The 14,848-nt window shown below is 47.2% G+C and overlaps 1 protein-coding gene across 3 annotated transcripts in view; it reads right to left on the reverse strand.

The window, feature by feature from the left end:
* Rassf2 (Ras association domain family member 2) overlaps window positions 1-14,848 on the reverse strand; it is a 35,187-nt gene that overhangs the window by 9,237 nt on the left and 11,102 nt on the right. For all 3 annotated transcript variants that reach the window (XM_034495776.2, XM_034495777.2, XM_034495778.2), the window contains exons 2-7: window positions 8,966-9,056; window positions 7,396-7,471; window positions 4,957-5,108; window positions 2,884-2,972; window positions 1,918-2,078; window positions 363-464 (exon numbers count right to left, since the gene is read on the reverse strand). In XM_034495776.2, coding sequence (XP_034351667.1) covers window positions 363-464; window positions 1,918-2,078; window positions 2,884-2,972; window positions 4,957-5,108; window positions 7,396-7,471; window positions 8,966-9,024 — 639 coding nt within the window. In that variant the 5' untranslated portion in view covers window positions 9,025-9,056. The remainder of the gene's footprint in view (window positions 1-362; window positions 465-1,917; window positions 2,079-2,883; window positions 2,973-4,956; window positions 5,109-7,395; window positions 7,472-8,965; window positions 9,057-14,848) is intronic.

Here is a 14,848-nt window from a genome sequence, read left to right on the forward strand (position 1 = left end):
TGTGAGCCACCATGTGGTTGCTGGGAATTGAACTCAGGACCTCTGGAAGAGCAGTCAGTGCTCTTAACCACTGAGCCATCTCACCAGCCACCCCTACCCCCATACTTGGTGTTTTTAAATTGTCATCTTGGCACAATCTAGAATCACTGGGAAAGGAGCTTCACAGACAGGTGTCTCCAGTCTGTTGGCCTGTGAGAGTTAGCTTGATGATGTTAATTGGGGAGGGAAGGTCTGTTCGCTGTGGATGGCACCATTCACTAGCAATGAATCATGGGAGGTAGAAGAGTGGGGAAACTGGCCAGCTCTACCCCGCCCCCTCAGCCTGAGAGCACTGAGGCTCACTGCCCTTGGAGAGAACTTGCCTTAAACTTGTTGAGCAGCAGCTTCAGGACCTGCGGAGTAGTCATGGTGCTGTTGATGCGGACATTGGTGACAGAGCCATAGGCTGGCGTGAACACTGATGTCTGTCAACAAAAGGGTCTAGCTTTAGGAGAGGAGTCGGGACAAGGACTGAGTATCAAAACCCAGTGAGTAAGAGGTACAGCAATAGCCGTACTCAAAATGTGCTTGAGGAGAGTCCCTGGCACACTGGTCAGCATCAGCCTTAGATGTAGACGAAGTGGCCCTCGGGGTTTGGCCACCTCACATTCTGCTGCCCTGAGAAGTTCAGTCTGAGCTCCAAAGAGCAGGATTAGAGTGGGGATGAGATTAGACAAGCAAAACATTCACAAAGATGCTTCCCTTGAGAGAACAGCATTCCACCATGCACTTGTGCATGAGGTAGTCTCTGGTTACCCTCCCACCATGCACTTGTGCAGGAGGTGGTTTCTGGTCACCTTCCCACCATGGTCTTGCTTCTGGTGGGATTTAAGCAGCAGAAAGAAAAGAAGACGTAGCTAGTTTGGAGTCCCCAAGGTGGCAGTGTGCTGAGCTGAGACCTGCAGCCTTGCTCAAAAACAGCATTAGCTGAGGGGTCAGATGGCAGCAGAGAAAGGAATAAACCATTATGCTCCATTTTCAGTGGGTGCATTTGCAGCTTGTCAGAGAACACAGAGAAGCAGGAGGGCCCAGCACTAAGCCCTTGCCTCCTCTACCTGGGAGCCAGTGCTCACTCAGTGAACACTCTCAGATCATCTGAGGGGTTGAAAATCTACAGGCAGCTACATGACTGAACCCATGGATCAGAAAAGGGGGGAAATTCAAGCCTCAGAACAGAAATCAGAAAAGTTTGAGTCTTGAGCCAGTAGGATGGGAAATCTGTGGAAGAAGCAATGCTGGACCCAGAGGAGATTGTGCCTCCCTAAACTCAGCCAACTAGGGGAAATCTGTGGAAGAAGCAATGCTGGACCCAGAGGAGATTGTGCCTCCCTAAACTCAGCCAACTAGGAATTTAAGGCTCAGTTAAATGCTCCTTTACCAAATGGCATACCAGTCTTCTTGTCTTTTCTCTAGGATGCCACTGACTTTGCAAAGTCATAAAATAGATCTATTTCACTATTGAGCCCCAGGGCTCTTATTATGAAGTGAGGATCTTTGCTTCTCACTCCAAGTGGGGGGGGGGGGGGGGGGGAAGAAGCACAGGGTGCCGGGTGCTATGGAGGCCAGGGGTGAGACCAGGAATTACACAGATGACCTGCCGAGGCAAAGGGAGGCTTCATGAGATGTGCTCATGAAGCTTTGAAGGCTAAGTCTGCTTTATACAGGCACCGAAACCTCCCACACCTAATGCAAACTATTCTTCACCCAAAGTTCCATCTCTCTCAAAAAGCCAGTGAAGCATCCATGACACGTACAACCCTCAAACTGAACTGAAAATGTCCAGCTTCCCAGATGCATCCCCAGGGACCACACGGCACTGAAGTGGCAGACCCCAGGAAGTGATGATGTCTAGAGGTTTTTCCTCCAGGAGCCCTCTACCTTGTGGTTATAGAAGTGGCCATTGATGGAGAAGCGATGGCGTCTGATTCGTCGCTGGTCACTGGATGTCCTCACATTGCCACGGCGACGTACCCCAACATCACTGCGTGTACGCATCAACTGTGGGGTGTCCTCCTGCACAGGCTTCAGGCCTCTTGAATCTTGGAAGAAAAGAGGAAAATGGGCTGTTTACCTGAGCCTTGTTACCTTTGAGGCCAACTCTTTGGCACCTACTATCTCCCCAGTAACACATTTATAAAAAATGATTTTTTGCTGGAGGAGACACACCGTGTGATTTACTGAGAGTAACAGTGCACAGGTTCCAAGTTCAGGTCTCGGCTTTATACCCTGGCTTCTTGTGCCTCGGTTTTCTGAAAGGGTTACAAAAGCCTCTGCCTTGTGGGATCATAGTGAGTAAGTTAACACATATAACAGGACTGAGAAAAGTACCTGGCTCAGGCTCAGCATGACCTAAGGGCTTGCAGGATGCTGCAAACAAGCTGCCACATCAACCTTGAGGCCTGACACTGAGTTGAAACTAGTCATAAAATAAGTACTGTGTGAGTCAACTCCCATGAGGTGCTCAGAGCAAAGTCGTGGAGACAGGAAGTCAAGTGGTGGCTGTCGCTGGTGAGGGGACTGGGGGAACAGAGCTACTACACTTGTCTGGAGAGAAAGAGGACCAGAAGGAGCTGCACTCACTCCAGGTGGTGGCAGCAGGCCATCTGCTTGGCTTTGTTTGAATTTGCATGCATTTGCTTGTTTCCTCCGGAAGGATGTTGTTGCAGGGTGCTTTGAAGGAGGAAAACTGAAGGAGAGGAGGTAGGAGATTTTAAAGTCTTTCCTTTTAGTTTTTTAAAAAGCTTTTGGTCCATGTGGATTTTATAGACATAGAGAAGAAGTCACAGGTTAAAACACAGCTGTCACCCAGTGGGCCTCTAGCAGGAGACCCTTTCTATTGCTCACCTGTTGGGCTGTGTGTCTCGACGCTTTCAACAGGCATATCCACTTCTGAAATCTGAACAGTGGGCATGGTGAGGGGCTTCAGTGTGGTGCTGAGGTAGGCAAAAACGGGACAGACTTGTTTAGACCCTGAGAGGACATGTCCCAACTTCATGGTCCCCTTTCTACAATGGGAGCTTTTATACATGCCACACAGGGGAGCTCCAGTACCTATTAGGCAAGCAAGAGGCAGCAAGATAAGCCGAGCATCCAGGAGGCTGGTCCAGATCCCATTCTAAGTGCTGGAGGGGGCAAGGAGCTCAGAAGAAACACGTTTTGTCCCCACCTCTACAGTAGCACAAGAACCCAATTCATCAGACCCAGAAAGGAGAACCCAGAACCAAGTCCACGTGTGGCCCTGAACTGAGTCTCAAAGCACCATGTGGGGGTCTGTGGCTCATTTTCTAAGGATACGATTCCAAGCTGGGTTTCTTTCTGTTAGAGGAATACCTCAGAAACTGCCTCTGGCATCAGGAGTGAGGATGTTGTCATCAGAAGGGACCACAAAAGGTCACCTGAACTGAGACCTGGGTTCACTGTAGCAACTGGGAGTATTTCCTCAAAGTCCCCAAAAGCCAGGGAGGCAGCTCAGAAAAACACATCCAAGACTAACAGGGGATTCAGTCTGAAGGGAGAGTAAGGACCACATGGTCACAGTAAGGACCAGGATGAGAAGGGGGAGGGGCTCTCTAAGGCCTACATTCTTAGGATAATGGCTTTAAGGAAAGAAAGTAAAATTGAAAAACTGGAAGAATTTCTCCTCATGGTTGTCTAAGCCTCAGTCTGTGCCCTTCCAAGAAATGCAGGCACTTGGCCCAGGTGGCATCCCGTCTCCACGGTCCAAAGCAGAAACTGGTCTGAGCATCTCAAACACACTTCGTTCTGCTGGCATTTGAGACATGTTTCTGAAAGCCCTTAAAATATTTACAGGCTTCAAGGACCAGCTTGTCACTGGAGAATGGAGAAAAACCACAAGGGCAGACTGAAGGACCCCTATGCAGCTCCTGCCCAGGGTATCACAGGAAAATAGGATTTAAAAAATCATCTCACTTGGAGAACAGAATCTAGAGGTCAAAGCTGGGCATGGACAAGGAACTGTGAAAGTGCTGAGAGCAAGCCCAAGAGCCCTGACCAGGCTTCCCGTGCCCAGTGGGCAGGGTAACAACTTCCCTCCTTAGCCCCAAGGTTGGTTCCAGGGTTTGGCTGTTCTGTGGATATTTCTCAACTAAAGAGACTAATACACTTGGCTGTGGAATGTAATAACATTCCAGGCAGCCAGCAGAGAGGGAGGGCTTGGTTCCTCTTTAAACTTGAAAGCACGTCACTGTGGTTTTGGCTGAGTGGCCAGCACACTCCACCCAGGCTCTGGCCCGAATGCCGCCCACCTCAGCAAGTTTCAAGGGGAACAAGGCTTGTTAGTCCCTTGATCTCAAAACTGAAGTTCCAGAGAGAACAAGAAGATCGGCCCCGTGCCAGCATCCAGCTAGCTGCTCATTCAGCCAGGGAAGGTGGGAGAGCAGACATGCTCTTCGCTGACCTTGTAAGGAGGACCAATAGAGGACCTCCTAGACTACTGCCTCCTGCCGTGGCCTGTTCCAGGTGTGTAGGAGACCCCTGGCTGACCTCACTTGGCTGGCTCAGACAGAACATTCCTTTCCCATCTACTAGGTTCCACCAAAAGGGAGAGAGCTTTGATCAGTGAGTTCAAATCCTAGATGTCTCTGGAGCAGGCCCATTCCAGTTGGGAGGATGTGTGTGGGTTGGCACCCTGTCAGAAGCTTCAGGCTTGGATCAATGAGCCACTAACAAGAACTCTGGGGGATGCAAGGCTCTTCTGGAGGATGGACTCTGCTGCACAGTCCGAACTACTCCCTCTTACTGACTCAGGACCACCCCCTCTTTACTCTGTGCCTGTGGAGTCAGGCAGGTCAGAGGCCCCTTTGTCCTCATCCCAAACCTGTGGCAGGTAGAAGTTGGGGTGCTGGGAACTGGACCAGGAACCCCCAGATACCCTCAAATTCATCTCCCTTCACTCACCCCTGTGCGCCCAGGTTACAGCCAGAGTGCCAGGAGGAGGAAGATGGAGGGGGACGGATGCGTTCGTGGTCATCCTGCATCTGCAGCCGAATGGGCCTGCGCAGCCCCCAGGAGATGTTCAGCAACCCCTCCACAATGAACTCGTCTTCTTCCTGCCATAAAACAATCGAGGGCGCTGAGCCCAGAGTGGATCCATAGGATTCGAGCCTTGTGCAGATCCTAGCTCTGAGGCACACTCTGCTGGGAAGTTCCCAGCTCCCCACAGCTGACCTCAAAGGCCAACAGCACCAAAGTTTCTGTGAAGGGGCTGTGCTGAGGGAAGGTTCTCAGCGGTGGGAGATCCCCAACAAAACCCTGTTTCTTTAAAATTGAGACCTACATGTGCATTCAGCAAACCTTTTTATTGCCTTCATCTTAATGACTTTAAGGAAATCAGAATACAATAGCAGGTGTGATGGCTCCTATCTAGAGTGTCAGGACTCAGGAAGTGGAAGCAGGAGGATTGCCATTAGTTGCAGGCAAGTATGAGCTACGAAATGAGCACATAACCAAAAACAAGGAAGGAAAGGAGAGAGGAAAAATAGAAAAAAAAAAAAAAAAAGATGGAATGAAGGAGAAAGAAACCGAGAGAGGGTCAGAACCTCTCTTAAAATAACAGAGCCTGGCCTTACTAATTAGAAGCAAGAACAAAACCCTAGAACTGACTGTTTCCCCTTGTGTTTAGGGATCTGACCTAACTGTGGGTAGCGGAGATTCAAAGCTTTCCCCAAGTCTAGTTACAGAGCACGGTCCTGGAGCAGAAGTATTACCTTAAAAGGTGTCAAGTGTCTGCAGGCTTCGAGCTGCCATCCTGACCTGATTGTTTTTTAAAGAAGAACTCCCCCAGTGTCTTTCATAATCTAACACACCACTACACCTCCCGAGAGATGAATAAATCCTTCAGGAATTCCAAAGTTATATTCGAAGGTTGCAGACTAGCAAGAAGTTCAACATAAAACCTTCCCAGACGCAGCCCCTCCAATCCTATTTAGACTTTGAGGTCTCAGAGAGCTGACAACAGGATTGTTCCAGTTTGATTACAAGATGTTCCCACAGGCTACATGCTAAATGTTTGCTTCCCTGCTAGTGGAAACCTTAGGAAGGAGGGCCTAGTTGGAGGAAGTGGTCACTGAGAATTATACCTGGTCTCTAGTACCTTCCTGTGTCTCTACTTCCTAACCACCATGAGGTAAAGAACTCTCCTGCCACATGCTCCCGCCACCAGCGTGTTCTGCCTGGGCATGTGAAGCCCATGTCCACAGGCTAAACCCTCTGAAACCAGGAGCTCAAATAAGTCCTCTCTCCTTTTACATTGTCTGTCAGGCTGTGCATTCACAGCTGCACAAAGTAATCCAAAGACAGAGGCAGGACAGCTATGCAAGGCAATGGCTCCTGCTCACAGCCCAGCCACCAGGAAAGGGTCAGGCTTCTCTTCTCCCTTCTGAACCCAAGCTTTCATGGGCGTCAGAGCGGGACCATGAAGAGCTTCAGGACACCTGTTTAATAATCAACAACTGGCCTGGGCCAAAGGATCCTCCTTATGCTGAAGGCAATACAAAACAAGGTGGGGGAGGAACACAACGTTAGGGCATTTTGGTGGTCTTTAAAAAAATTATTATTTTATGAATATGAGTACACTGGCTTTTAGACACAGCAGAAGAGGACATCAGATCCCACTACAGATGGTTGTGAGCCACCATGTGGTTGCTGGGAATTGAACCCAGGATTTCTGGAAGAGTAGTCAGTGCTCTTAACCCCTGAGCCATTTCTTCGGCTGCCATTTTGGCAGTCTTAAGGAGAAAGGCTTTATGTAGCCATGGCTGTTTATATGGTTTCCAGACGGCCAAGGCTGGTGTTGCTCCTTAATGTGGTACAATTGCAGGATGGGATTTAATCCACAATAGGACTAGAATAGAGTGCTTTAAGAGACAGAGGAAGACCACTGCGTCTTATAATCTATTCCCTAAAGGCCTGCCTCTCTTTCTATGAACTTAAATTCACCACCTGCTCACTCTTTCTATGAACTAAATCATCAGAGACTGATCACCTGGAAGTGTATTCTAGCCAACCAAGAACACTTGAGTATACATCATTCTAACAAGCTTACAAAACATTTGAGAATACGTTATTCTAACAAGCTTCTTCATAGTTTACAGAAACAGATATAGGATGAGTTAACTTGGCTTTGAGATGGAGCCTGGGCAATGTCTGCTACGGCAATGTCTCTAGAACAGAGCACCCATCTTTCTGGATCAAAACTGGAACTGAGGAGCCTTCCAAAGAATTCAAAGGACATCATCCATCATCACCCTAAATACTAGGGTCATCTCCCATTGCAGGAGGGATGATTGTCTGGGCCCTTCCAGGGGTGCCTCCATGCCTCCTCTGGGGATGCCTTACCTCTCGGTGTCGGAGTTGCAGATTTTGGCCTTCATAGTACAAGTTGTAGGTCTTCAGATGTAGGAGAAGTTCATTCCTTTGAAGAGAATTACATTGCCAGCTGAAGCCACCACAGAGCAATCATTCCCTCTCTTGCTTACCCTACAACTGGCCTCAGTGGTCCTTGGAGCGTATGGGTGTGTACACATGTAGATACACATGCATACAAACACGCAAAGTTCTGACTCAACCACCTCACCAACACCTTCCCTGAGGATCAAGGTCAAGACAAACATTAGGAAGTAGCCTGGGAACTTCATGGCAGCCTGTAGACAAAAGGCCTGGCAGGGGCTTTCCTGCCTCTCTGTGGCCTTTTCTCTTGCTTGCTGTGAGTGAGGACAGGCTGAGTGCTATTGGCTTTCACAAAGCTCTGAAGCTTCCAGCCCTTTCTGGAAGATAACAGGGATGGCTGAGGCTTAAAGAAGGCATTGAAGAAACCAGAATTGCCAATCACGCAGGCCTATTCTCTTCAATGGGAGGAAATGGGTCACCTGGAAAGCCAGAATCAGAAAGGTAGTCAATCAACCTGCTGATTCTTTGCTCTTCTATTAGGAGCAGCCTCCACCTGAAACCCTCAATATCCTGAGCAGTGTTGGGTCCCGATCCTGCAGTGACTAGAACACACCTCTATAAAAGAGGCTCTATGTACTTTGCATCCTCCACCAACAGAATTTATCCTTACGTATATCACGGAATGAACGGGGCTTGGGGGATGGTAGGGAGTAGGGGTGTGTGCTAGGCAAGTGCTTTGTCTCTGAGCTGCATGCCCAGTTCCCTTTTTCTTTTTAATTTTGAGATAGGGTTTTACTAAATTACCCTGACTGGCTTTGAACTCACCACAACCCAGGCTAGCTTTGAATTGGCAATCCTCCTGCCTTAGCCTCCCAAATTGCTGGGATTATAGGTGTGTGTTACCACACCCCCAATGATTCTGCTTCTTTCATCCAGAAGGTACCTGCACCTGTTTTAGTCAGAGCCATGGCAATCCACGGCACACTATTGCAGCCTGGTTTTTCCCTAGGCAACACCACAGTAGGGGCAGTGAGCTCTGTTTGTATCCATCTATGGTAACTATGACAAAATACTTTAGACTGGGGAGCCTCAAAACAACAGGATTTCATTTCTCGGCTAAAGCTGCAGCTGATTCGGTGTTTAATGAGGGCTGGTTCTTTGCTGTCTCCTCCCTGCTTCCCCACACGGCAGAGGGATAAGCCAACACTCTCATATCTTAATCCATCATCTTAGGCTGCAGACTTCAGACAGAATTTGGAGGCACAGATACTCAGAGCATAGCAAGCAGCTACCAGCCAACTCCTTTTTCTAGAAGCCTTGTTTGAGTTCCCAAAGGCGCAGTGTACTGTTACCCCTTTACTGGTCAGGTGAGGCTCACTGGAGCACATTATCACGCCATGGCTCTCACTAGTCCACCTGTAGCTGCTTAGCTGCTCACACGAATGAAACTCCTCTCCCATTGGCTTCTATCTACTACCTGCTGTGGGCCACTGACTGATGATGCTACAGGACATCTTACTTGGGCATGTACTTGTCTTGTCCGCATGGGATTAGGGCAGTTTGGTGAGTGTAGTCCATCCTTCCCTCCTCTTTTCATCAGAAGGAGAGGCCTGTAATTGAAAGGAGAAGGCAGAGTTTAGAGCTTGGTTGTGACCTTGATAGATCGAGCAGAAGACAGGAAGAGACAAAACCAGCCAGATACGGCTCTCCTTCCCCCAGGTCCACAGCCAGAGCTGCTCAGAGTAAGCTGAGGAGACGCCATACTCCTCCTGACGGCTTCAGCCTCTAGGAAAACTACCCACAGGAAAGAGCAGGACTCTGCACCAGCCAAGGAAAACACAGAAAACCAAGCTGGTCCCAAGGATGGCCAATGAGTCTCCTCTCTAAAAGGATGTTTGCCTCACAGAGGAAACTCTTGTCTGTCAGAGACATCCCAACCTCTACTGAAGTTGACCAAGGACTGGAAACCACCTGAAATGTCCAAATGAAGTCACGCTCAGCAGTGCAGCATAGCTCTGTGTGGCTCATTGGAGTGCAGTGTATGAAGGAAATTCATTACTTAAGAAAACAAGGAATGGGCTAGGAAACTAGGAGTCTCATTTTGTTTAAATTGATGTTACAGTAATCTATGCATATGACGACACAGACAAGTATATAAAAGCAGATACTCAAAACTCCTACCAATTATGCCAGGGTTCCTCTGTTTAACTACTGAAATGTGCACCTGGGCTATGCTTAGTCGTGGGTCTGCCTCGTCTGCACTGGAAGATGCTTGCTAGCCTCCCTGGCCTCTTCCTGCTCAAAACCAGTATTCCTTCCCCCATGGTGACAGTTACAAAGGTGTCTAACACTGAGCATGGTGGCATATGTCCCAGCACTAGGGAGACAGAAGCAGGAGGATCATGAGTTTGAGGCCTGCTCAGGCTACATGGCAAGTTCCAGACAAGCTTAGGCTATAGTGAGATTAGGTACACAAAAGAAAAATCACGTCTCCAGATATTATTTAGGGCCTCACTGGGTTAAAGCTGCCTCTAGTTTGGAGCCCTGGCGCTTACACAGACTCGGACAAAGGTGAAAGGCTTTCTCCAGTAGTGACTTCTAGTCTACTCCCAAGCCCCCAATATGTTATTAAGTGAATTCTCAGGGCTAGAGAGATGTCCTGTAATTAAGAGCATCGACTTTCTTCCAGAGGACCCAAATTGGATTCCCAGCACCCACACAGCAGCTCACACCTGGATGTAACTCCAGTCCCAGGAGTAATCCAATCCCCTCTTCCGGCCTCTGTGGTTACTATACATACTCAGTGCACAAACACACATGCAGGCAAAGCATACCTACACGTCAAATTAAAAAAATAGATAAATGTCAAAAAAGGGAAAAAACATTTAAAATGGAGTTATAAAATGTACAAGTGACATAAAACATAAAAATGACAGCAGATAGGGCTCAGCTGGTGGCTAGGCCATCCTCAACACTTTACTATGTATGCTTTATCCTTCAGGCATCCGCTCAGCCTTCCTGACGGTTACCAACCCTGCCATCTCTGAGGCACCTCCAGCACCAGGTACCTTTTGTGACATACATCAGGAAGTATATCATTAAACTGAACCCACTGTGTTTGTGGGGACAGAAGGGAGCTGCCCTGATCACACCTTGAGTTTGACCCCAGAGGTGGCAGAAATATAAGACAATACATCTATGTGGTTTTAAGGCCCTGAGTTTTGGTGGTTTGTTCTAGCAACCATGGGAAGTGAATAAAAGGTTTTCTCAGCCAGGGTGAGACTCGTAGCCCGTCTATGTACCCAATAATAGGACCCTAAGGAGCTCTAGGTTCTAAATATTTGTGTTTTTCCAAAAACCCAACATAATATGTCTATAAAACCAGAGTAGCTGTGCACTTTACAAAAAGAAGAAAAAAAAATAGGACAAGCAGACTGGTTTGGAGCTTTTTTCTCTCCTTTTTAAGTGACAGTTGCTCGTGTCTAGCAAATACCCCCAAAGGCCTCTTTCTATGCACTTGCATGTTTTCATAGTCCGTAAGCGTTCACCATGGGTCTAGCTGTGCAAAGCCAACTGTTTCCTGCTCTCAGTGTGCAGGTTGCCTAGGAGTTGACAGGAGGAGTAGATGGTTCTATCATGAGAGGCTGTGATGGTTTGTATATGCTTGGCCCAGGAAGGGGCACTACCAGAAGGTGTGGCCTTGTTGGAGTAAGTGTGTCACTGTGGGTGTGGGCTATAAGACCCTCACCCCAGCTGTCTGGAAGCCAGTATTCTGCTAACAGACTCTAGATATAGAACCCTCAGCTCTGCCTAGACCTGCCTGAATGCCTCCATGCTCTTGCCTAGATGATAGTGGACTAAACCTGTAAGCCAGCCTCAATTAAATGTTGTCCTTATAAGAGATGCCTTGGTCATGGTGTCTGTTAACAGCAGTAAAACCCTAACTAAGACAGAGGCCAAGGCCATGGTGGCCCACAAGAAGGACACTGCATCTGAGTTTAGGCTGGGTCCTGGGGATGAACTGGACTCAGTGACCCCCTAACAAAGGTGTCAATGTATGGCAACGGTGACAGCGTGCAGGGTAGATATGTCCAGGCAGAAGCACACCCCTTTGTACAAGAAGGGAGTGTGAGCTTCTGAGTCAGAACAGATAGTGTCACAATGAGAATGGAGAGGGTTAGGGCAAGCTTCTAGGTAGCCCAGCCAAGAGAGTGGGCAGAGGAGGAGGAGTCCCTTGAGAAGAGAGAGGAAACAAGAGACGGAGTGTTCTTAAAAGAACACTTTTATAACAAGGCACCCAAGACAGAGGTGATAGTGGAGCCAGGAGCTGGTGGTAAAGCCCAGGGAATGCATGATGCCTGGGGCCTGACTGGAACTACATGAAGGTCATAGGGGACCTTAATTAGAGTTGTTCAATAGCCAGGCTCTGATGAAAATCAGATTAATGGTAAAGACTAAGCCTGGCCACTGACTCTTTTCTCACCTCAAACACAACAGAAATTATACTCTTTTCTTTCTCTCTTTCTTTCTTTCTTTCTTTCTTTCTTTCCTTCTTTCTTTCTCTCTCTCTCTCTTTCTTTCTTTCTTTCTTTCTTTCTTTCTTTCTTTCTTTCTCTCATTCCTCTCTTCCATTATTGGTTCTTCTGAAAACTCTTATGCCCTCTTTCTAGTACCATCCATCCATCTTTCCATCTTGCTGTTCATCCATCTTCCCATACATGCATTCCCCAACCACCCATTATCCTTCCACCCATCCTCCCATCCTGCTATTATCTACCCTTCCTTCCATTATCTTCTCTCCCTTCTTTCTATCTCCCATTCATCCTTCCATACCTCCTTCCACCCATCCATCATCCTCTCATCCATCTATCCATCCATCCATCCATCCATCTGTCTTCCTATATACCCATCCTCTGATCTATCAATCTCCCAGTCTCATCCCCCCACCATCCATCCATCTCCTGTCCATCTCCCATCCATCCATCTCCTGTCCATCCATCCATCTCCTATCTCACATCTATCCATTCATCTATTCATCCACCCATCCATTTCCTGTCCATCCATCCATCTTCCAAGCCTCATATCATTTCACCCACAATTTCCATCCCTTATTTTCTTCAGAATTATTTAGCTAGTGTCAAATAAACCTGGTGTATATTCTATAAAGCACCCTTTGTTCACTGCCTCCATCACAGCCTATAATTTAGTAATTTTGTTTTTCATCTGAAAGCAATCTACCCAGTTCTTCAGACAGCTCCCTTTTGATACCACATCCTCTTAAACCTCCTGGGAATACCAATTAGAGACCAGAAGCTTCCCATGTAGTTATTAACATCTACTTGATACTAGTGCTTAAATAGACAGATCAATGAAACAATAGACATCCAGAATTAGACCCAAATATATCCGGAAACACAGAATGTGAACAGCATCACTAAGTAGCAATGAAAAGACATATTAGCCAAAAATGTCACTAGAGGACTGACTGCTTTTGGAAAGGGAAGATGAGGAGATGGGAAACAAATTACCTTTTATGTTGCCTACCAGAAGATCATACGTGCCTTGAAATTTAAATATTAAAAAATAAATTACAAAAGAATTTATGGTATCTGTATGTGTGTTAAATCAGATGACCAAAAACAAAAAACAATAAAAAAAAAATATTGTTTTCAACTCCCATTTAGAAAAAAAATTGTCCATAGAAAGTCAAAAGGCAAATATTTACAACACATATGACAAAGGGCTAATGTCCTTAATATATGAAGAACTTTCTCAATAAGGAACCTCAAGTTACTAGGAAATCTTTGAAAAATTTCCACCTCTCTTGAGACCATCTTTACTTGCCAGACTAGAAATCACGTCATTTGGCAGCTCCAATTGTAGGGATTCCCCAGGGCCTCCCACTCTTTCTAGCTACCGGGCAATCCTACCAAGGGCACAACCAGAAATGGGCTGCTACTTCTATCCTCGTAAAAGCCTGCCCTGTAGACTATGCTACCCTGTTTTCTCTGGCCTGCTTTCTTCTCACCTTTTACCCTTATGTTTACACCTCTGGAGAGGAATGGAAGAAGAATATTTCTACCATGTTGCTGAACTGACATGCCAGATTGGTGGTTGCAGGACCTACCCTCTCCTCCCCGTGTTTCCAGGACATCTGAGTCTCTCTTCACGGACTTTCCAACCATCTCTACAGATCCCTAACTATCTCAATCAGCTAGACAAATGAAGCTCACACACACTGCAAGGCAAGCCCAAAAGACATCTTAACAGTGAGATAAAAATTTAGAATTAGCCAGGCAATTGTGGCACATGCCTTTAATCCCAGCACTTGGGAGGCAGAGGCAGGCGGATTTCTGAGTTCGAGGCCAACCTGGTCTACAGAGTGAGTTCCAGGACAGCCAGGCTTACACAGAGAAACCCTGTCTCGAAAAAAACAAACAAATAAACAAACAAAAAATTTAGAATTAAGTTTCTCACAGAAAGAGGGTCAAAGGAAGATGATTTGTGTAGTTGGAATGTGGTTCAGTGGAAGACTTCCTCCAAGGTGACCCACAGCTTCTGCAGCTGCTGGTTGTAACCTTCCTGTTTTCCCTGTTATTATCTAGAATTTGTAGGTTGCTGCTACTCCAAATGCCTTGGAGGAATCATTTACAAGCATCATGTCCCACAATGCCTTGGGACCAAACTGGCAGTTGCCGTGTCTTTGTAGAAAAGACAGGAAAAATAAACCAGAGGCCACATCAGTGGACATCTAGGCACAGGACTGAAACTCCCTCTGGCTTATCACACTGAGAAAAGATGAAAGAGAGGGAAGGAGAAAGGAGAGAAAGGGGGGAAAGGAGAAGGAAAGGGCCAGCAGGGCGCAGGAGCACATGACTTTAAGCAGAGCACTTTGTGGGTGGAGGCAGGAAGATCTGTGGGAGTTCCAAGCCATCCAGAGCTTCACAGAGAGACCCTATCTCAAAATAAAAGGTGGGAGGAGGGCATATTTCACCCAATCACTAATATAGATTTGCTCTTTGGCTATCTAAACCTTCACCTCTACTGACCTGTGAACAGGACTTCTAAGTCTGTGCATTAAAAACTAAGGTGAATTCTGAATGTCTCCTAAATGCAGAACATTTATGATGTTTGGGGATGTTACTACTGTTGGACACAGGCCATCCAGGCCCCAGTCACACCGAGTTCATGATGAGGCCATTAGCCAGGCAGATTTCCTGCTAGCCCTGAAGCTAGCTCTGGTTCTGTCCCAGCCCAGAGACTGTCTTTCCTGTTGCCCACTGGAAAGGCCCAAGGGAGAGAAGTAGGTATAGGAGAGAAAGGCAGGATCCTGGCTGAACAGCCCACAGGGAGGCAGGTGGAGAGTCCCCTTCAATAGCTGTTGTTTTTCTTTCCTAACCTG

This window comes from Arvicanthis niloticus, chromosome 2 (assembly GCF_011762505.2).
Source record: "Arvicanthis niloticus isolate mArvNil1 chromosome 2, mArvNil1.pat.X, whole genome shotgun sequence".
Taxonomy (NCBI): Eukaryota; Metazoa; Chordata; class Mammalia; order Rodentia; family Muridae; genus Arvicanthis; species Arvicanthis niloticus.